At 39.8% G+C, this 23,734-nt stretch overlaps 2 protein-coding genes across 3 annotated transcripts in view; both read right to left on the bottom strand.

Moving 5' to 3' along the window:
- Window positions 1-371: 371 nt before the first annotated feature.
- arhgef18a (rho/rac guanine nucleotide exchange factor (GEF) 18a) lies at window positions 372-17,637 on the bottom strand. Of its 2 annotated transcripts, none has more exons than XM_070845562.1 (20): window positions 17,555-17,637; window positions 11,721-11,855; window positions 10,934-11,040; window positions 10,115-10,255; window positions 9,402-9,652; window positions 7,888-8,013; window positions 7,526-7,643; window positions 7,110-7,361; window positions 6,154-6,230; window positions 5,701-5,882; window positions 5,426-5,481; window positions 4,811-4,990; window positions 4,393-4,536; window positions 3,784-3,899; window positions 3,629-3,691; window positions 3,487-3,534; window positions 2,796-3,281; window positions 2,351-2,672; window positions 1,997-2,101; window positions 372-1,315 (listed from the first exon to the last, which is right to left on the bottom strand). In XM_070845562.1, exons 2-20 carry the CDS (start codon window positions 11,786-11,788, stop codon window positions 1,167-1,169), a joined length of 2,991 nt encoding a protein of 996 aa, XP_070701663.1. In that variant the 5' UTR covers window positions 11,789-11,855; window positions 17,555-17,637; the 3' UTR covers window positions 372-1,166. The 2 variants fall into 2 exon arrangements, with proteins under 2 accessions (XP_070701663.1, XP_070701664.1); XM_070845563.1 differs by lacking the exon at window positions 17,555-17,637 and adding an exon at window positions 12,524-12,577.
- A 2,143-nt stretch (window positions 17,638-19,780) lies between these two features.
- The window catches only part of insra (insulin receptor a), a 53,271-nt gene continuing 49,317 nt past the window's right edge, over window positions 19,781-23,734 (bottom strand). The window contains exons 18-21 of the mRNA XM_070845721.1: window positions 23,426-23,585; window positions 22,930-23,059; window positions 22,388-22,522; window positions 19,781-21,320 (exon numbers count right to left, since the gene is read on the bottom strand). Coding sequence (XP_070701822.1) covers window positions 20,963-21,320; window positions 22,388-22,522; window positions 22,930-23,059; window positions 23,426-23,585 — 783 coding nt within the window. The 3' untranslated portion in view covers window positions 19,781-20,962. The remainder of the gene's footprint in view (window positions 21,321-22,387; window positions 22,523-22,929; window positions 23,060-23,425; window positions 23,586-23,734) is intronic.

Raw genomic sequence — 23,734 nt, 5'->3', positions numbered from 1 at the left:
CTTGAATAGTTTTTCTCCAGTTTGTACTGTGTTTTGTGCTTGTCATTATTGCTGTGTCTTTTAGACTTGTATGTATTATTTACCTGGTTATTTCTCTTGTTTCTATGTCTTCATAAAGCGCTTTGTAACCGTTGTTTTAAAAGTGCAATATAAATAAAGTTACTACTACATCATTAATAACAATAACAATAACAACATCATTATGATGATGATCATCACTTATCCCCATCACTTATATTTGAAGCATGGTAGGTTGTGATCTCTTTACGACCACTATTAACAAGTAAAAACGGTTTCACTGCACATATGGACACCTGACTGTAGTTTTTGGGCAGACTTGAAAATGTCAATGCACAAAAAACTCAGGGCTGTCAAGTCAACCATCTTTTTATTCCATGATCCATTAGTTTGGATTTATAAGAATTTTTCATTGAAACCAGAAGGTGACAGCGGTCAATGAGTCTCTACCAGAGAAAATCCATCAACATAATAACGCTAAATCTTAAATCTAAATATTATTTAGCAGGTAAAGTCAGAAATCGTTCGGTTATCATAAATGCTTCCAGCAGCTGTCCATAATATTTACAAACCACATTCCACCCTGATCATTTACAACACGTGCTGAGGATCAGGGCGGCAGTACAAATTTCAATATGATTCTTTCTGAAATAAAAAGTTTGTGCTGGCACCTCGTATCTACAGACCAAACAGATGTAAACATTAAGAATCTACAGCTTACTCCCACAATGTTTGTCACTCATTAAATTAATGAGAAAGCTTAAGAGTTAAAACATGAGTGCTAAATGGTTAGAGACAACCTACTTTCATTTAAAATAAAAATGATTAAAAAAAAAAAAAAGAACTTCTCATTAAAGTCTTTGGCAAACTTTTGCAACATCTTCATTTAAAATATTGTCTTTGCCGATGTACAGATTGGCCGAGGTTTTTCCCTTCTTTTTTTTTCCCCCACACGGTCATCTGATCTGAAGGCAAACAGCCAGTTTCCAGTGATAAAAGTCCTCATTATTGAATGTCCTCTTCATAGTGGACACATGGACGTCATGAAGTCATGTCCAATGTCCTCTAACAGCTCCATCAGTCTTTCCATGTGTATAAGTCTTTATGTCGGACAAGGCCTCATCCAAACTCCAGTCTGCAGTTTAGGATTAAAGGAATATTACCTTCTCATTGCCCATTTCGAGAACATCTTTGGGAAAAGGAGGAGGCGCTGGAGCCTCGTTGCTGTTTCGCTTGTGTGCGCTGAAGGACTGAGACATTTTCACACTGCAAGCAGATCCTGGGGGGTTGAAGGCACCTAAAAGGAGAAATAAAATGAGATAAATGTAGCTGCAGTAGTAAAATTACAGAAACACTTGATGATGCAAGACCAATCTACCCTCCCATCAACTTTTAAATATGAGTTACAGTATTTCTTTAAACCGTCTGAGTGACGTCCCGTTTATAGGCAGGCACCTTATAAAATGGCTCAGGCTCTCAAACTTCTTCACGCATGTTTGGCAGGTTGCAGATTCTCCACAAGGGGGAGCTGTAACCACTTTTACTAACGTCAACCTGCATCTTATACAGGAAGGAAACAAACAGCAGCTCAGACCTGCAGATGTTGGCATGTTGATGTCAACACCTACAGGCATACAAAATAAGTAGCTGCTGCAGTACTTGTGCATGCCATGAGTGTTAAAGCTGCTCACACACACACACACACATCATATTCTATACCTCTTAACTAAAACATCATAATTAATTAAAACAGTGCATAATTGCATCACACTTATGTCTAATGGATATTAAAAAGAGAATTAATCTACCAATAAATTGGAACTAAATTCAACAATACCCAAGTTTATAGTTTGATTTTTCAACACTAGAAACAGACCTTAGTGAACCTCTATTGTTTTTTGTGCATCTTGCATCCCTCTGAATCCAAATTGACCACCCTTATCATTCTCATAAGCCATTTCTCTTTGTCCGTCTATACCTGACTGGTAGATCCTCTGAGGACTGGCGTTCCTTTTGACTCTCAGACTGCCTCCTTCTTTCCCACTCACTCGGATGGGCAGCACCTGGTTCACATCTATAGAGGCTGGGTGGAGAAAGACAGGACTGGGGTTCACACACACACACACACACCAGATCTTTAAGGTATCTAAAGTTCAGATGTAGCTAAAACCAACAAATTTCAAATACAAGCGAATAAAAGACAATCAAATAAAAACAAACACATAATGAAATGAAGCAGTTTCGGTAAAACATTTATTACAAAATTCACAAATATTAAAACTGAACGTAACCCTTGTGCTGAGACATAAAAACATAATGCTAACAGACTGACCGGCACTGTGCGTCCTCTGGTGGGACCCCTTCGTCTTGAAGCCTTTCTCCTTCCCCTTGGACAGACCAGCTAGCTTGGTGGGGATCTGCTGCTGCACGACCGCAGGCTTGTACACCTGGTTGGTGGTGCTGACCAGCTGGATGGGCAGCTCGGGCTTGGCCGGCTGGGGGCTGATGCTCTCCCTACGCGGTGGAACCTTTGGAGGAATCTCCATGGAGTCTGAGGAGGTGGGCAAGACGTGGAGCTTTGGAGGTACGGCCAGACCCCCACCTCCGTTCACTATGCTTCCTCTGAACGACTGGTAACTGGAGAGACCCCAGCACTAGGGAGAGACAGGGAATAAGTGAAACTGTTATTTCACTTCTACCTGTGAAGACTGAAGATGAATACACGATAACGCTAATAAACATTAAATCATCCATGAGACTCTTATCCTATTCCTCACTTGTGCAGGATCATCGTAGTTGGACTGTCCTTGGTTTGGGATGAATTTCTTTATTTTCTCCTGCAGCTGCTCTACACGCTCCCTCTCCTGAGTTAGTCGCTCCTGGTCCTTGTATACCAATTTTGTGGAATCCCTCAGCCTCTCCAGGTCCTTTTGATAGTCGTCCTTCTGCCTCTCCAGCTCATCCTTCTCCTCACTGAGCTTCTCCTCCCACTTCTGGCAGTCCTTCTCCCTCCGTTGGAGCTGCTCCTCCAGAGTCTCGATCTGAATCCTCTGCCGCTCCCTCTCCTTCTCCCAGCGCTGCTGCTCCTCTCGAAGCTGGGCCTGCAGCTTGTGCAAGTTGGTAAGTTCTTCCTTCTGCTTCTCCAAGTTTCGCTGCTTCTCCTGCTCGAGCAGAACGCTGCTGTAATGGCGAGCGCGCTGCTTGCTCTTTGACTGAAAAGTGTGCTGCAGCTCAATCTGGCTGTCCTGCTGGACGATGACTGCCTGTGGTAGATTTCATATGTTTCACTGTCATATATTACATTCTTCAACACACAGGCAAACACACACTGTATTATTGTGGTAGAAGAGTAGTGAATGTCACATTTAGCTTCACAAATTTAGCCAAAAGCTAAAGGACAATTTAGAAAGTGAGTGAGGTGCCTTATTGAATGCTATATAGATTTCGGAGGAATTTAAAATGTCTTACTAGTAAGCTGTATAGTCTTTGTGCGAGCAGCATCACCCTGTCACACACCTACAGAGAAAAATAAGGCACACCGAAATATTTGCAGTGACAAATATCAATATTTCAGTATTGACGACCAAAGAGGAGGAAAAACAAGGGTTACCTCCCCCTCAGGGAAATGATTGGAGGTTAAATCGCTGTTTGGCATCTGTGTGTCGTCATCAGCCTTAAAGCAAAATTGCACAAACATTGTAAAAATTTCATATTTTATCACCAGCTGAGATGATCGTTCAGATCCTTTACATCGATCTCACTCACAGACTGTTCCAGGCTCTCGGAGTAGGATGTTTCCTGGAGCTGGGGGTCACTAGTGCTGTGACTGCTGTATAACAGACTGCCCTCGCTGCCACTTGGCCCCTCAGCTTCATCTCCATCTGAGAAAATGAAATCATACACGCATCCAAAGTCAATAAACACCTTCACATATTCACTATGAGTCAGTCTGAATTTCTGCTGGCGATAATGTTTACTGTCCAGGTACCAAAAGAAAGACGGACTCACTTGTCAACAGTATGACTGGGCTTGTTGTGAGGAAAACCAGCGCAGTGAAAGTTTAGATCAAACATTAAAATACAGCATTATAGACCAAACATGACCCGTATGCTGATGTCTGAGTTACTCAGAAATTTCTGCCAAAGTTCCTGACTTCTAAATTCTGACATTTAACATACATTATAATAGAATTATAATAGAACTGATAAGTGGCACAATAATAGTAAATACCAGTAAATAACACATACATTTGTCAGCTCATCATTAACAATGTTTTGCTGTGTCTCCTTTTGCAGTCTCCACTGGTAACACAGTACCAGTGACATTCATAAAAAGAGGTAAAGTCACTACCACGTTATCTTTATGTCGGCTTACTTTTCATGGTGCTTGTAGCCGAGTTTCCATCAGCTACTCCAAAGGTCTCGGCCCTCCCGAGGAGCCTCCCCTGTGTCTTGCTCTCATCCATAAGAAGGTTTGGGTCTCTTATTCTCGAGAGGAGCAGGTTCTGCAGGTTTTCCACTGCAAACAAAAGACAAAACAACTCCTTAATCTCCTCTTTACACGACATCACCCATCTCTCTGAGTCATGACTTGGCTGTAAAAACAGAACAAGTATTTTCTACTTTACTTCGGTGCGTATCTCACAATATCTCAGAATTCAAATATGGATTTACGTTTTCACAGCGGATATAATAAATACTGCCTCAATCATTCCTGCCATGACAAACAACTGATCCACAAAACTGAGGCCAACTCTACTCAACAGAGTAGAAACTGTTGTCTCAGCTCTTACCCTCATCAATAGCTCCTTTGAGCAGTGTCTCCCCCTGCTGGAGGTCCGTGGCGTCTCCTCGGAGCAGAAGCCCTTTGTGGGGGGTTTCCTGCTCCGTCACAGTCTCGTAGAGAGCAGCAAAGATCTGCAGCTTCTCTGTCAGACTTTGCTTTATCTGGTCGTCCCTCATCTTTAGAATATCTGAGGAGCAACAGCACAAAAATAAATGTTTGTCAAAACCACAGGGTTTTCATCAGGTGGAGAAAATGTCAGTGCACACACACAGCCCCTTAGTTTTTGGTTTTCACAATCCAACCATAATCAAACGCCTCAAAACAAGCACCTGTGCCTAAAGATGAATATCTGACCACAGAACAAAATCATTTCATGTATGAATTACAAAAGCCGTTTCATTGAAACACTGAGGCTTTTAAGTTTGAAGTCAATAAATGGTGTGTAAGAGGATCGCATTTGATTTGATCTGACAAAACCTGTCAGACATTTTGGAATCACATGAATTTTTTCCACTGATCTCTTCCCATAATCACACTCTAAAATCTTGTGTAAGAAAGTGGGCTGTTTAATTGGTGTTTGTTTTGTTTAATTTAGTGGGTGATCATGTTGTGTGTGTCTTACCTTGAAATTGTTGAAGTTTAGCAGTTAGTTTGCTGTGCAGCTCCTCTTCTGGATATCTGGATCACACAAACATCTTACTGAGTATCATCAACACATTTTTAAAAAAATGTTGACCTGCCAACATTTAGAAATGTTGGTACAATGCTCATATTTATTTTAGCCATCGTCAGGTATCAATGCCATTAAGACAGGCTATTGCAACTATCCAATAATACATTCATAGATGTATCGATTATATAATACATTGTAATTAAGACAAAAAAAATGTAGCTCACGAGTTCACGGCTTCCCGTATGAGCGCTGTCCATCTGATGCGGTCCTCTCTGGAGCCTGTGTGGATCTCGTACATCTCCGGCAAGCTGGTGGTGCACGCACAGATAAGGAACATGGCTTTGTCTTCATGAGCCACTTCCCTAACTATCAGCCTTTGAAGGGAGATCACTGGTGGTTTGTTATCCTGCATGAGCCACGATAATACAGCAGGTGTCATTATTCATATAATCATCATGATCTCTGCTGGATTACTTCAAATTTTGATGTAATGATTTAAAGAAAAGCCATCTGTATCATAGCCTTAATGTTGCTTCTGTCCATGTAGAGGAACTGGTAGAAAATGTTTCAGTAAGAATGACACAGACGGTAGTGACCGACACCTGAAGTAGACTTTTCTATCATTTCCTCTATGTGTCGTTGCAAAAATGCCTCATTAATGTTTGGGCAGTACTTACCACAGAAGCAAATACAAGCTTCTGATCTTTCTCCTGCAAGAGGAGCAGCACATCTGACAGCAGCACAACTTGGATGTCTGCGGGGAGACAAATGCTGCTCAGCATCGAAACACCACAAGTGCCTGATGTTTTGACTCAAGCTGCCACAGAAGATGGACTTGAAACATGTCTACCTCACATTATGAGCGACTGTTAATCTGTAATAATGACATAAAAATATGCTGCTACACTGGTTCTTTGAATCTTTCAAAGCAATGTGCCCTGACGTTGAACCTCCTATTAAAAAAACACAATAGTCAGCTGCCACTGACTGATGGTGAAAGTTTCCATACAGATGTATTGCTTGATATAATTTGGTGATGAATTATGACCTGTATAAAAACAGGCGCACTGAAGCTCCTTTGAAGTGACTTTTGTTTTTCCTTTTCAAGTCTGATATGAAAACAAAGTTATTAGCATCTTGTTCCGCCTTCTTACACTTGGTACACTTACAAATGGTAAATGGTCTGTGTTTGTAGAGCGTCTTTCTAGTCATTTCGACTACTCAAAGCACTTTTACATCAAAACCTCATTCACCCATGAACACATCATTCATTCAGGAGGAATCTAAGTTGGATGAGACTATTCTTTCACACACTAAAACTGCTTCAGGAGCAAGTTGGGGTTCAGTCTCTTGCCCAAGGACACTTGGCATGCTGACTCAAAGGAGCCAGGAATTGAACCAGCAACCTTCTGCTTGATGGACGACCCACTCTACCTCTGAGCCACAGCCGACCAAGAAAATACATAAATAATGACTGTATAAATGTGCCATTTAATTATCGTCTCATATGCACAAGGAATTTAAACTTAAATCAGGAAGTACTGCAAGATTTTTTTCTCTGGAAAAAAGAAAAACACAACAACCTTGGAAACCAGACAAAAACAGCCACAATGTCAATAAACTTGTCACAAACCTTTTTGCCTCCCAGAGGATTTCCAGGTGACGGTGCCTTCATGCAGCAGCGTGTTGTTTCCGTGGATCAGATCCTCCCTGCGGAACAGCCGGCCGTCCTTCAGTCGGCCCTGAGATTTTGGCTCCAGGCGCTGGCCGATGTCTCGCAGACGGGCGTCTTTTTCGTATATACTGACTTGATCGTTCACCTGGGAGATGGTGTCTTTCATCAGCACCAAAGCCTGAACCAGAGACTTGTACTCGTCTGTGTCAGCTGAAAGAAGAGTGAAATATATTACTTGACCGGTCTATTTACATAAGAAAACATTTTATTAATAGGCTAATTCCAGCCAGTGTTTGTTACCAAAGAAGGTAGCCGGATGGATTTCAGTAACCTCAGTCTGAGATGTAGAGAAGTGATGGGTTGTGAGATTTTACCTTCAGTGTTCTGGATGATTCGATCCACCAGGACAGGATATTTTGTGATGCGTTGAGTCACCAACAAAAAACACTCAGGGATTCCCAACCTTCGCACAAGGGGCAGCTGACCTATTTTCTGTTATAAAAAGAAAGGTTTCAGCTTGACTTGTATTACTCCTGCCATTCTCCCCCTCATCAGTAAACTGTCTTTGGTTAATTATCACTGCTCCTTTTTTGTTAGTTGGGACGTTCTTTGTAGAACGCCGTTTGTGAAAAAGGCCTGTTTCTTAGATACGGCTTCCGATGCTCCAGGTATGCACCGGTTTCTTGTTTGGCTAATTCCAGTGCATTTTCTTAGTAACAAAACCACATTAGCTTACCCTAATAAGGACCTGCAGTTTCTTGTTGTTCTGCAGCTGCTCTTTGTAGAAGCTGATGGCTTCAGTGTGATGACTACAGAAAACACTGTAACACTCCATCATTCGTTCTCCCAGTGCACCTGAAAACTAACACAAAAAGAAAAAAACATTCTGATAGGATACAATTTAATAGTAAAAACGGTGCTGCCAACATGTCAACATGACTCAAAATATCAAATTGTACACACAGTGGGATATTTTGGGAATGGAAACAGAAGAAAGAGAGGAGAGAAGCACAACGATTCCAGGATGTTGTGGCTTTATAGCCCACAAAAAAATGTAACGCACACCTGCCACGCTGCAACACACACACGCTATACAGACAGAACAAACAGCTGAGGTATGGTAACCACAAACAGGACCGTGGCAACCCACAATAACACTCAGAGATACAAACAAAAGATATTTGAATTTATGTAGAGTCCTGGTTTTCTGCAGCATGTGTCCCTGGTGTGTGTTTCATTCTAGAGACACATTATCAGGACAGCTAACCTCGGTTTTTATGTTTCATATGAAGTTAGCCTTGAACAAGGAATAAATATAATCATTTAAAATGACCATCACTGTTAAAATGTCTCAAAGATGTTCATCTGATATAAGATTGAATTCTAGCATATTAGCATACTTCATAGCACCTTTCATACATAAAATGCAGCTCAAAATGCTTTACAAAAAATAAAGTTAAAAAAAAAGTATTAAATTAATAACAAGTATTAGAAACAAAGGACATAAGAGGCCAAATGCATAACAAACAAAAAAAACAATAAAATACATAAAAACAGTGATGTTAAGAGATAAAATTAATTAAACACAAAAATAAGTCTTGAGCTGCTTCTTAAAACTATCAACAGATGTTACTTGCCTGATGTGTGGTGTGGTTAAAGCTGTTTTTACTTGCAGTGCTACAGAGGGAATAGTTCAGAACAGAAAGCCCTGGTGTTTCTGTGCTTAAACAAATTATTCTCATTCCTCATCACCAGGAAAATGACTGACCACAGAATGTAAAAATGCTTCTCCAGGAATGTGATCCTTGTGACACAACATCATTCCTGGGCTTATGGGGCAAATCTGTCGTCCGCTTACAGTGTGTTTCAGACATACCAGGCATTCCTATGGACACCTGTGCACTCAGTCAGCACATGCAGAGACAGTGCAGTCTAAACACATTTATTATTTATTCCTGAATAAAGTGAACAACAATGCGAGTGCTGCATGTTGGACTACAACGACAACACATAGCTTGTGCATCATATTTTCAAAACATGAAACGTCACACAAAGATGAAAACGTGGTCACTGAGTCCCAGTTTTGACAGCCGAACCTCTGGTAAAGCTAGCTAGATAACAATGCTCCATGTCATGCTTGCTGTAGAAGAAGAAGTCTTTGTTGCAACCCATTGATTAGTTAGACTGATTGACTGCAATGATTTGTGCAAACATTTCCCCTGCGGTGGCTTTAAAGTTACTCTGCCCTACCTGAGAGATGAGGATATCCCCGAGTAGTGTGATCTGGTAATTGTTGGGGCTTCCTTCCTCCTGACTTTCGTTTTGTTGCAATTTGAGGACGTTAAGAAAGTGCTGGTGGAAGTTGTGCAGGGCCTCCACCCCAATGAAGAGCCGATCCACCCTGGCCTCCTCCATCAGCATAGACTGCTTCAACTCGTACATGTAGACATTGAGGAGGATTTTTAAGGTGCGTACATGATGCATCTCCGTCTGGATCAACTCTAGGAAAGTGATAACGAGGCATTTCTTGGTTAAAACGCAGGAAAAAGGTTCAGGTTGAGCTTAAGTACATACATTTTATTTATAAAGCGCTTTGTGACACTGTCTCACTCACAGAAACTAACTATGTAGAAATTAGTTGAGTTAAAGTAAAATTAAAAAATAAGAAACAACAATATAAAAACACAACTCCAAAACAATAAAATTATCTTACTATCCACAAATCTTAAGTACAAGACAATAAAGTATTAATTTAGGGCATTAGAGTACATTTGAACTGTGAATACATCAACTTACAAATACTGCAAACATTCAGTACCTGTTACTATTGTTTTACATATGAACTTGCAATTAGCGTGTATTCTGCCATCAGAGCAGATTCGTCATCATCGGGTGACTGACATGAGTAAATTCTGTCAGTAAAAACACATCATCTCTTTATAGACCTTGCTGGTGAGGCCTACCATAGATGACGTCCTGTCTTTTAACCAACACTTTGCTCAGGGCTCTCAGGTAGTCCTGGTCCACAGCCACGCTCCATGACTCCGCCTCCAGGTTCTGGGCGTTGGACTCAAGCTCGCCTCGCAGCACAGCATAATGGGAATCTGGATGACACATAGAAAAAAATAACACTAGGACCCAAACAAGGATTGTGCTTTGCGGTCATGTGAGTATGTGTCGCAGTGATTCATTACAGGTCATCTACAGGTTATTTTTAATGTCTTACTTTTGTGGCAAAAATATTCTTTATACGGCGCCATGTTCTAGTCACATCATGCTTACAGAAACAGAGAATGGTTTAAGTCAACAAAAAGACAATCTATTCAAAGAGGATCTCACTATGTAGCTGCCAAATTAATCCTATCCTTGTATTATGGAAGCTAGTAGCTGCTTTAAAGTAATTTAGATAACTGATTTACTTTGTTGTTCAAAGTCCCACAAAGGTTTTGCACTCCATAGCTGACAGGTGAACGGGATCAAAAACACTCCACTGTGACAAAATCAATGTCGATCACTTGTACTGACTTTATTAACTGTATGAGCGACGATTTGAGGGCCAAATTCCATTCATATGAGTAAAAGTGGTCAAAAGTGTGTGGGATTCTTTGGTTTCTTAGTACATCATCACAAATTTCATAGGAAACGATTAAACTTCCGAATTAAAAATCAAATCCAAGTTTCCCTGAGCTAACATTCACAGTGAAGTTACGTCATGGTGTTGTGACAAAAAGGTAAAGGGAGCTTTCAGCAGCTCCTCATCCCGCTGACTGTGACCAACTGACCTTCGAGGTTGATGGGCTCAGCCAAAGAGGAAGCCAGCAACAGCGAGTCCTCAGAGGAGAACTTGAATCGCAGGCCTTCGACCTCATCCATCTGCACCGGACCTTGTCTAGTTCGTATGTGATGAGATAATACTCAACAGGTAAAAGTGATGTCAGCCCACAAACATGCACACACACACACACTTGTAGCTGTTGCTTAAAGTGAAACTGCTGCTTTTTATGTGGATGTAAAATCACTGTTGATGGTAGCTAAACACCTCAGTGTATAGTATACTGACATAGAGAAAGGAGTTATCCTGCTTGTGGAGAGGTGCCGACAGTGCCTACATTTACCATGATTCATTGCGCACAAGCATCTGACTCCTCACCCCCAAATCATCTGTGCTCTGCTCTGTCGGGGTAAGTGTCGGCCACAGACGTCTCAAAAACGAGACAATGCTGACACCCATTGTGGCAGAACGGGCTGACAGAGCCTGTAGTTCTTCCTGGTTACCAAAGAGCCAAATGACACCACTGGTGAACAGGAAGAACTGTCAGACTTCGACAGTTGAATTTATCTATCCGATCAAAAGACAAAATAGATCACATAACTCAGAATCAGGTTTTGCACTGCACATCTCTATCAGGCCAACAATAAACCCGAAAAAAAACTTGCGACTAGGTTTGTATTTCAGCTGCTTACTCTTGAGTGGAAAACTGTTTGTGTGTATGAGGAAATACTAAATAAAGACACCATCAGTTATACTGTGTAACACTACATGAGTTCTTAAAAGACATGCTCACCAACCTGGGACTTGTGTCGTTGTAAGAGGAGGAATCAGGCTGAGCACTGTGTTTTTTAGGGGTGACGGTCATGCCTGGACTGAGGAAGCAGGCGGGGAGGCCATGGGAGGCCGAGGGAGAGACACTCTACGACCCAGAACTGAGAGAGAGAGAGAGAGAGCAGCAAAGAGAGAGGTAGAGAGAGAGAAATGGACTGTGACTAACAGAGGCAGAGGGAAAAATACTGTCTGAGAGACTAAAAGAAGAAGTTTGGAAAAGAAGAGAGGGCAAGTGCAAAAAATTCAAGTTTAAAATAACTGTTATAAAAAGGGTTTTCAATTTATATTCTTATCTAGATTTTTTTTATAAATATATCTGTTAAGAGTTATAGAGACTAGTGTTAAAAATGTCCAGACACCATGATGGCAAATGTGCAGCAAGTGAATACATACAAAAACATTCATTCACACATTTTACAAGTGTGTTGAACATCAAGTCAGAGAACTGAAATATTTGAGCTCAACTGTTATTGATCACATTACATTGAAATAAGGCTGGGCTGTACAATAGGAATCAAAATCATAATATAAAAATGTTTTCTGACATTGATAATGTAAAAATCACATGATCAATTAATTTTGTTCATAGTTAGTTGCAATTATCTTTGAATCATTCATTTTTACAGAGTCTTATACATTAACACAATATGATCACAATACTAAACCATTGAAAGTCAACACATAGATTATCACCACCACCACATTAAAAGTAATGAGGATTTCAAGGATTAAGAGTTTATCATTCAACAGGATGTTTAAATAAACACACCTTTATTATTACTTGTTTATGAAAGCACTTTGCTGAGTCACAGGACCTCAAGCAACAAAAGAAAAAAGGACTGTAAGTGGAGAGTGACTGAAACCATGCTGCAAAACTAATGTGGCCCCGTGGAGAGAGAACTGGTTTGACAGACGACGGCACAGCTCAGGTCAGACCAGCTCTCAAAGAAAACAGAAATGTCAGAGATCACATCTATAACTGATGTTACTATAGTGCACCTGCACACTGCATAGATAGATAGATATAGTTATAGATAGAGATAGATAGAATAAATAAATCCAGTTAAACCTGTGCATAAAAAAGAGGAAGAGAGGAAAATCCAGAAAAAGGCTTTTGGGTCACAGTCAGATTGACTTTGCCAACCCCGACAGAAAGCAGAGTGTGTCCCAGTTTAAGGCTATTAGGGCTGCACATAGTGATTTTCTTTCACTGCTGATTAATCTGTCAATTATTTTTATCAATTAATCAATTACTGGTTTGGTCGTAAAATGTTAGAAAGTGGTGATAAATGTCCATCTGTGTTTTCCAAAGGTCGAGATTACATCCTCAAATGTCTTGTTTAATTCACAAAGTACTTTCAGTTTACTGTCAGTAAAAAGAGAAAATATTCCCATTTAAGAAGCAGAAATCACAGAATAGACTTCTGCTCCTTTAAAAAATGACTGATTAATTGATTATCAAAATTGTTTTAATAGCTGCTAACTAATCGATAAATTGCTGCAGACTGAATCATGTGCAGGCCTTTGGACACAACACAGGAGGAGGAAAATAGCTCTATAATGTGGATGGTAACATAAATCATACTACATAATTAACTTGAACAATGAATGAAATAAATACTTGAAAGGATAAGAGGATGAACAAAAAAGCATTCTAATTGTATCTAAGCTTGTGAATTTAACAGAGAGGGTTTCATAAGAAAAGCAGCAGGTGTTCAAAGGCAGACACACCTAAAATATACACACTGCTGTTTGACTGAAACAGTCGTCACACCAACTCGAGGCCTCCTACTGCAGAACAAGAGACGGCTTCAACTCAGGCTCAAACAAAAGTCTCCCAAAGCCACATTATCTCATTGTTATGGACTTATTCACTTGATACAGATGATATGGCTGAAACAGTTACTAATGATAATAGGAAAAGAAATCATTAAGTGCTTTACAGCAGCCTTTAAGCCTTTTTATCCTGATATATAATCATAATGGATCAGAACTAAAGATCTGTCATGCTGTCTAGGACCGTGGCTCATATTTCATTCTCATCATCTAGATCTATCAAACTACTTTCTGTTGAAACTCGAAGAGAGAATTATGGAGGAATATGAGTAATTAGTATTAAAATAGTCACAATGACGATGCTAACATGTTTACCATGATCACCAGCTTAGTTTAGTGTGTTAGCATACTAACATTTGCAAATTAGCACTAAACCTAAAGTGCTGGAGAAGCTGACGAGAATGGCTAAAAGGTATTTTGGTAATAAATCCAAGTATTGAACAGACAACTGTGTAGGTGGAAAGTTAAAGATGCAGTACGTAGGATTTAGTGGCATTTAGAGGCGAGAGGGAAGATAGCAACCAACTGAACACCCCTCCCTCTCCAAGTGTGTAGGGGAAGTTATGGTAGCTGACGAGGATAATTTGGGTTGTTAAACTTCAAAGCCGTTCATTCTGGGCTCCAGTAGAAACATGGTGGTGCAGCATCCATGAAGCTATGCAACAAAGTGAGTTGGATTCATCCTCTGGGGACCATGGATCACTGCACAAAGGTTCACAGCAGTCCATCGAATAGTTGTTGACATATTACAGTCTGGATCAAAGCGGCGAGATGACGGACAGAACGACTGACAGGTGGACGTTGCTTAAAAAGCCGTGGTTGGTGCCACCTTAACAATACAAGTGACACCTTCACATGACAATTTAAAGGCCTTGACCATTTTACAGACTACATTTATAATCACTTACTCACTGAGCTCAACCATTTCTTGTTGTGTCCTGGAAACAAAATTATTTAGGGCTGTCAAAAAGATATTTTTTATTATAGATTAATCTGCCAATTATTTTCTCAATTAATTGATTTGTTTGGTCTATAAAATGTCTATCACTGTTTCTCAGAGCTCAAGGTGACGTCTCCATATTTCATATTTTATTTGATCAACAGTTCAAAACCCAAAAATATTCAGTTTACAATGATATAAAACAGAGAAAGCAGCAAATCTGCACATTTAATTAGCTAGAACCAATTGTTTTTTTTGGTCATTCTGCTTGAAAAGTAAACCAAACTAACTAATTTTTCTGACAACCAACTGATTGATTAATTGACTCATTGTTTGAGCTCTATTGAGAATCACTACATTACTCTTTTCTGTCTCTAATGGCAGCAGCTCAACTCTTTAGAGAAAGTGTTTTCTATGTACAAGTACCATCAGCAACATTTAAGATCTAGAATCTCCCTCAGCAAAAAAAAAAATAGCACCACTTGCAAAATCACTTTTTCCCAGGCTGTTGTATCGTATTACTTTCTTTACAGACTTGTTTCTAAGCCTCATGGTATGTTATTAGCCATATTGTGGTTGTGCAGTTCAGCCCCTTGTTGTGAGTGACAGCCACACCTCAAATGATTCATCCACACAGAGCAGCATGAAATACAGGTCATTCCCTGCAACAGACAAAACAAGACCAGCAAGTCTGCCAAGTATCCTGTAAAGGAAGGAAAGACAGGAGAAAAAAAAAAAAAACTGCTAGATGCTGTGTTTGTGGAAAGTAGTGTCACTTAGAAAGAAATGAGCCCGAATCACTTCAACACCTACAACAAAACTGTTGGTGAGAAGTGAAACCAGGCAAAGGTTAACAGCCGTGAAACTATACCCATTAGCCTGAGGAAAAAAATGATCTGTGTTCCTCTGGTTCGTAAGAAACCCTGGAGGCTGCATGTTTCACATAAGCACACAGGTATAATTAGTCAAAAACAGGAACAAGCGACAGGTCTGGCTTGAACTTTCCATGCTGCCAGCCTTGACACACAGTTTACTCATTAACTTCTAGATACTGGCTGTGTTTTTTATCTTTGGTGTTGTGTGCTGTAAACGAATGCCGATGTGTTTCTGTCAGTATGACCAGGTGAATCCAAGAATGACAACGTGTGTGTGTATGCAATGTAGTGCGAGCCCCAGGTAACCTACAACGCTTCATTGATGCATATGCTTAACAACATATGCTTAATAAAACAACATGCTGGCTGCGCTGTAAAGAAGAGTGAATGGTCTGCATCATGGAAAACCCCTGGTGTGGTATTAGTGCAACATGATACCACTCCTGAAAAGTAATTTTAATTATACTATTATTTTATTTATATTTATCTATACACTTCATACATTTCAATTTTGGAGAGGCTGGAATAGTTCAATACATTTACTGTATATAAATTAATTCTCAAATTCTGATGAATTTTTGTGAGTTTAGGACCTAAAATACAGGGTGAAATAACAGAAAAGTGTGAAACCACTTTTGGATCACTTCTAAATGAGGTATAGTTCATTACAAGCAATCACATAGTGCCGACTGAATAAAATCTTGTGTAATATTCATTCTGTTAACTTTAAACTGTGAAAAATCCTAAAACTGTCAGTGTGAAGTGACGGTGAAACCTTGAGAAAAACAAAACACGACACCAGTGTTTGATTTGTTTCTGTGCCAACCATAATCTAATGTGAAGCCAGATGAATGTTTATCTGCACGATCAAAGTTCAGAGCTTTTAGAAGATGCTACTCAAGGTCATTTGTTATATAATCACAGTTTCGGTTTAATTTAGCTGAACACTTTCACTGCTTTCATTTTTTATTCCTTAAATAAAAGTTAATCTGTTACAGTTAGTGACATCTTGGTTGATTTTCACTGCTCAGCCTACACTTCAAACCCTTTCAACTCTCAGGTCGTCACCTTTTCTTTGGTTTTTAGGTCCCACAACTGCTGTCTGACGCCTCAAATATCAAATCCTTTCAGTTTATATGAGCTATACAAGCATTATTTTCTCTTGACTTCCTCACAATTTATCACATACACTTTAACTCCTTTCAGTGCCTAAACTTCAACTCATATGTCAACGTTACTCAAAGCATAACCGAGCCACATTCTCACCTGCACTTCAACTGAATTTAGTGCTTAACTTCCACTATTTACTATTCTAGCACATCATCATAACCTCCATGTTAATTGCCACTTCCATTAACTTTACCTCTCAGTCAAGTAGTTCCCGTTTGTCTTATTTTAACTGCACAGCCGCAGTTTTAATGGCGGAGGTCGTATCATTCCGCGTAGGCTATGTACAGTCTATGATCATTTCATATCATTCCGCTGTCAGTCACTTTAAATCACCTGATTCTCCAGATGGAAACATGATGGTTTCATATTAACAAATAGTAAAAATAAATTAAAAAAAACACACCTGAATTTCCAGTTTGGCTGAGTTTTATAAACAGTTACTTAAAATAAAAAGTAAAGATAGTTTTGACGACGTTAGTGTTATATCAGGGTTCGCCAAGGTGTTTGGTGAACTAAACTGACCTGGACTCTTAGTCACCTGGGAAAAAACCAAACAGGTGTTTTGGAGGTTAAGGACAGAAGAGTGGATACAGGTGAGTGTTTACTGGAAGCATGTGTCCTAATGTTTGCTACGATGTCTGGCTAAAATACTTTAGCTAACACTGACAACTCACATGAAATATGATAATAGTGTCAGTTTTCAAGGTAGTGTCGAGTTTGAAAAGGCAAAATGTAGTTAAAAAAAATAAATAAATAAAGAAAAAAAGTAGAAAGTAAAACAGCTTCCGTTTACATAATCCTGACGCATGTTTATAAAGTTAGGTTAGGGTTAGCTAGCTAGCTAGCTAGCGTTAGCATAGTCCTACTGTGAATGTTACCATTATTAACCTGTTAACTGTTTATCAACCTGTTAGTCTCGTCCGACCTGTTAATTTACTAACAAGAACAATTTAACAAATCAGCAATTGTTTCATCTCACCAGCGGTCCGCTCCCTAAGTGTGTGTGTGTCCAGGTGAAGTCAACGGAGGGAAGTTATATCCTGTAACAGCGTCCAGCAGCAGACAGGTAGGCACGGAGAGGATGTCTGAGGAGGAACAAGTGCACGAGCAAGACAGAAAGGGGCCGAGCTGGAGGTGGGTGCTTTAAAAAAAAAGAAAAAAGAAATCCCACCCTCCTTCCTTCCTTCTCTGAGCATTGTGGGAATGGTTTGGTTTCAGTGCAGCACATTCCTCAGACTGGCTGCTCCTCACTTTAACTCCAAGCACACATGAGACACTCATGACATGCTGCCATTATTTAACATTACTGACTTCATGAGAAACGAATCCTGCAGGGTGAAATTAAGCTTTTTATTTTGGTCAAAACTAAACAGCTTTTCTTCATGTTGGTGACTACAGGAGTAGTATTTCTTTATGCATAGATTATTTTTTGTATTGTGTGTGTGACTTTAACCTTTTCACTTTTATTACTTTGATTCAGGGAGTTCTTTGTGATCCAGGTGAAAACAGGTGCAGGGAAGCATCTTCAACAGGTATGAACATTGACCGCAGAAAGAGAAATGTTAGCAGCTAAATGTACTTTGTGGTGAGAATGTTTTGTTAACTAGTGTTTCCAAGTTTAAGAATGAATTTTAAACCTTTTAAACTTTTAAGTCAAGAGAATCAGAACTGTAAGAGCTACAACGCCACAACTGGGTGACTCCACCTGCTGGGGAAGACTGTGAATTTGTTTTCAACCAAAATCACAACTCTGAAAGACTCGTACCTCCTTCTCTATGGTTTCTTTATTCAGGGTTAATATGAAGTAGTTTAGATATTAAACCTTTCAGTCAAGTCATCAGTTATTTAGTGTGATCCAGGCTGTATTCATATGAGGTCGTCCCCAGACAGACTGAGGTGTTGTATCAGAGTATTGGCAGCAAAAAGTGGTCGTCATGAACAGAAACAGTCAGGACTTCTGATAAATGGTGAAACCAGAACCAGTCAGGATTTTAGAAACACTGTGGTCACAAATCTCTGACAAACTCCTATCTAACTGCTACCTCAGCACATTTTCTCTCTAAATCTCTCTAAAGTATATTTAAATACTTCAGCTGAGCTTATAAATGCATGTTTTTTTAGTATAAAGACTGTGGATTTTGTCCCTCTTGCACTTACATTGCAGTCATTTTAGAATCTTTTCACAGCCAGTAAGGAGAATAATCCCTCTTTCATATGAGCATTTGAGTAGGAAACTAAAATAACAAATTATGTTTTTGATACCATTTAGAAGCTCCCTCAGCTTTGGAGGAGATACTCAGAGGGTCACAGTTATGTTGATGAGTTAGTTTTAGTGGTGGATTATACCTGCATTACCTCAGCTACACCATCTTTACACGATAGACTTGGAACAATTGACACCTAATTTGTTTTTGCATCAAACTTCAGTCAAATTTATATATTTAACACTGTAGAAATAAGACTTATGTGAAAAGTGTAAAGCTTCGTACAGCATGTCGTCTCCTGGATGGCAGTCTGTTTCATTATTGTCCAGCAGGTGGCATCATTGCACTTCTTTAGGAATTCAGCTCCAGTCACTGAGTGAAACCTTAAGCGCTGGAGCCTGAGCTGTAGAACAACAGCACGGTAAGCAGTTACAGATGATTCCCTCACTGCTGCACATTGAACTTAAACTATGCAATATCCTGCAGTGATTTACCACAGATGTATCACTATCAGCATATACATTGGCAGACACGCACATGAAGCGTCGCTGTACATTTTATGGGCTGCATTTCAGCGGACTGTATTCAGACTTTTTTTTTTTATTACCGTTGATGTATTTGGGTTTTTATTTATAGTTCTTTATAATCAATGCAATTCTATTTATTCAAATGTAATGTAATCGTCTGTAAAATGTCCTGCTCCAGTATACATCTTTGTCAAAACTCTAAAATAACCAAATTTGAGGAATCATTGTCAAAAGTATGATTGTGTAGTGTAAAGTGGTTGATCAAAAAAGGTATATCTGTATTGGTTTCAAAATCCCATCTCATTTAGGCTTTGCTCTGCTCTGTTGGAAACAAACTCCAACCTTTCTATACTTCACTCACTGAGATGAAACCTCAACTCAATCTCAGCTTTCTCTGAAAAACACATCTCTCTCTGGAGAAACACACACACATTGAGAAAATGGAAAACAACAGAAGCACTGCCAGAGCCTCTCCATGAATGCACCTGCTGCATTATTTACAGCACTATTTTATTTGATCTTGATATGATGGGCAGACATCTTAAGCTGAAGACGCCAAACACTCTTCTCCCGGGCATCGCATAGCAAAAAAGACCAAGTGCTGTTGGTTGATCATGAGTTCAAAAAAGCTAATTAGTATGATTTTCTGGATTAGAAAAAATAAACATAAGATACTAACATGTAAAAACATTTTCTATGACTGGAAATACCTCAAGAATGACGACATATCAGCTATGTACAAAAACATCAATAATATATTTATATATATTTATATATTTTTATATTCTATACCCACTAAAATATACCAAAGAAGCAGCTATTGGTCAATCTGAGGAACTCGTTCACCAACATGTTTCTGAAAACAGTTTAAATATCCTTCAGCTGTAAATGTGAAAACTCAAAAAAAGGAGAAGAAAAGAAAACAAAGAAAGACACGTAAATAAAATTAAAAAATATAACCCGACAAAAGTCCTGTGTTCATCCTGTGTGCCATTTTGGAATACTGCAGAGTGTGAGGAGGTAAGCCACTTCAACCAGCTTCTCCAGTGGATAACAGTTTGTTCGAGGATGGACCGTCTTTGACCGTCCAACAGGGAGTTCTCAAGTCTTTAGTTTTCAGTTCGCCATCCGCGTGCTTATAAAGATTTCCGGACACAGTTTCATGACAACTGGTGTAGGCCACAGACAAAATAGAAGGGCACTTTTTTTTTCCTTTTCAAAACTTATCAACCCGGGGATGAACCCTTTTGTTGACTGAGGGGAGGGGGACACAGTCTGGGCTTGGGAGGGGACAGTGGGTTTTAGCAGCCTTCTTGTTTGTCAAGAGTTTGTTTCACAGTTGACTCCATTAATCCACCCAATCTAGGACAAAATTGGCAATATACAGTATATACAGTTTATAAACTACAATCATGAACAAGAGAGACGCAGGAGGTTCATTCTTAAATACAAAAAGTGTCTTCTGGCATCCATGTGTGTGGACTTGCTGTAGTGAGTTTGTGGCATCTGAGGAGAAAAATAAGGTCCTGAGATCTGCACTGAGGGGCTTCTGGAGAGAGAGTGATAAAAGTGTGATCTATATAAAATGACAACAAAAAACAAAAATATATTTAAATCTATAGCATCGACACGCTTGCGGTGGGTGTGCACAGTGTGTTAGGAGGGGCTGGACCGCGGTAGGGCCAGTATTCGTCCGTTGGTCTTTCCCCCGTTCATGTGTGTGAAGGGGATGTGGTGCTCCTCATAACTGCCCCTCAGGCCCATGGAGGAGGCCTCGTCCCTGTCCAAACACTGTTCCCTCTGTGAGTAAGACGACGGGTCCAGCGGGATGCTCTCCATGTTTTCCATGTCCAGGTCAAAGTCTTCGCTCTCGGGCGGCTTGTTCTCCTCGCTGTAGAAGAAGGATAAGTCCTGGAAGGAAGGATGCAGGTCCTCGCGTAGCATCTCGATGATCTCCTGGAAGGTCGGACGCATCTTGGGGTTGTACTGCCAGCACATCTGCATCAGGTTGTGTCTGGGTGAGGATACGGGGAGAAAGAGGTTAAGGTTCAGTGATACTAAGGTCTGAATTTAAGTTTGTTCAGCTGGGTTATTTCTGTCTGTCATAATAAACTTATTTCTTAACATAGTTCATACAAATACCTCAACCTAACTGATGCAGTTTGTGGTAATCAACAGTCTTCTTAATGCCAATAAATCCCATGAAAAGACCAAAACCAACAATTATTATTTATCCTACTGACAAGTATCGTCTGTGTGCCTGATGCACCTTATTTCTCTGTGCCACAGAGTTCCATTGTTGTCCAAGAACCAATAAAAACACATCATTACACCACCTGACACATTCCTTCATTATGATGAACATGGGCACTGCAGTTTATTTTCAGTCAATCCCACAAACACCTTCCTGCTGCTTTTAATACTCACCAGAGCTAAAAATATTGCCCCCAAAAAGCACACTTTAGCGTTTATGCAACATTTGTTTAAGACTACAGTGTCCAGCCATTTGAGGACACCACTTTGTCTTTCTAAAACTAAACTGTACATCTGTTACTGTGTTGTTTTTTAGGGCTGAGAGTTACAGACAAGTTTATGGTGGACGTGGACTTTTCATGGGATTTGTTGGTTAAAGAAATACAGAAAATCACCTTCCTTATCCTTTGATACACTTATTATTTACTTAATATTTGAACTTCCACCTGATATTGTCATCCTGTATCTATATATTGTAATTTATGTATTGCATGTCTGACTCCTCTGCTGCAGACTCTAAGACGATGTCTTGTTTGATTTGACCAACAGTCCAAAACTCAAAAGATATAATATATTAGAAATTCAACAGAAGCAGCAAATTCGCTCATTTAAGAACCTGGAACCAGAGAATTTTTGCATTATTGCTTTAAAATGGGCGTAAATGATGTATCAAATATAAATATATAAATATATTTACTTGTTGCAGCTCTAATGGCAAACTGACGGTGAAAGTGATTTTGAGCAGGGTAAATAAACTTGACTCAGATATTGTGAATTATGATGGCTCTTATTTTTCTCAGATCATATCAGCCATTTTCTTGTACTCACAGCCTGTCGGCGCAGTTGTCTGGCCGGTCCAGGTAGCCTCCGTCCATGACAAACTTTAGGACCTGCTCGTTGGACAGACCCTGATACGGCTGCTCCGCCAGCGTGCTGATCTCCCACAGCACGACCCCAAATGACCTGGCAAACAGGAGGACGAGACAACAACAGCAACACGGAGTGAGGACAGGCCTATTCAAGAGCTGACGCAGTAAATCTACCTATAAACATATGTCACACGTGTTCTTATGTCATATTTGATTATTTGTATGCGTTAAGTTCTTCTGTTCTAGTTGAATGTTGCTCTGTGGAGAAACTTTAAAAATGGACTGAAGCTAATTAGCCTTTGGAGGTTAAGTTTGTTGAACTTATCGCAAAAACATCCAAAATAGCTTGATACGATCAAGTAAAATAATGTGTTTGTAAAGTAGAAACACAAGCCCTGATATGTTAATATGTAATTTTAGAGCTGCTCTGTAGTGCCTGACACTGGCTGTCACTCAGCACCATGTATGTTGTATATCAGGTGAATCAGAGGCGTCACTGACCAGCAGTCTGAATGTGCAGTGAAGACTCCGTCCTTCAGGGACTCAGGTGCCATCCACCTGACGGGCAGCAGGCCCTTCCCTCCCTTCCTGTAGTAGTCGGTTTCGTAGATGTCTCTGGTCATACCAAAGTCTGGAAGAAAAGATGGTTTTCAAACATACACATTTTAATTACAGTATCAAAGTTAGTTGCAGCCAAACCTACATTGATGTTATCTGAATGAAATACAGCTCATTTGATGCTGTTGTTGAGGTTAGACATTTGAATTCTTGTCCGTATTGTATGGAGTTATGTTCTGTACCCTTAAAAATGCAGAATAATGTGGGATATTTACAGCTCGTCATTCAAGCACCAATTAAGGATGATGTCAGTTAATGATGCAGGAATCCATCACAGCGTCCACAAATTTCTCAGAAGAAAAAATATAAATAAATCGGTGTTTCCCTTTATCTTATGAATGGCTTCTATGTGGGTAAATACTAATTCTCTAAAACTCACCTCCTATTTTGACAGTCAGATCGTGAGCTACCATGCAGTTCCTGGCTGCCAGATCTCTGTGGACAAATTTCTTGGCGTTCAGGTAAGCCATGCCGTCTGCGATCTCAGCGGCCATTTGGATCATCTCCTTCAAAGTGGGAGGTGGTCGCCCGGGGTTGTTCTGAGGCACACAGGACAGGTATTTATACAGCAGCTTTTAAGATTAGATGTTACGAATATTCTTTTGTCATAAGAGCAGCAGCAAAATCAGCGCAGTAAAACACTGTGTGAACCTCTTCTAATTCTTTTTTTATGTCCTTTATTGTAAAG

Source organism: Pempheris klunzingeri, chromosome 15 (genome assembly GCF_042242105.1).
Source record: "Pempheris klunzingeri isolate RE-2024b chromosome 15, fPemKlu1.hap1, whole genome shotgun sequence".
Taxonomy (NCBI): Eukaryota; Metazoa; Chordata; class Actinopteri; order Acropomatiformes; family Pempheridae; genus Pempheris; species Pempheris klunzingeri.
The sequence above is the reverse complement of the archived record's forward strand: the minus strand, read 5'-3'. Positions and strand labels throughout refer to the sequence as shown.

Coding starts and splice junctions, on each gene's coding strand:
- arhgef18a (XM_070845562.1), bottom strand. CDS start 11,788: ATGACCGTCACCCCTAAAAAACACAGTGCTCAGCCTGATTCCTCCTCT. Junction 7,644..7,887: donor AACTGCAGGTCCTTATTAGG/GTAAGCTAATGT, acceptor TTTTTATAACAG/AAAATAGGTCAGCTGCCCCT. Junction 2,673..2,795: donor ACTACGATGATCCTGCACAA/GTGAGGAATAGG, acceptor GTCTCTCCCTAG/TGCTGGGGTCTCTCCAGTTA.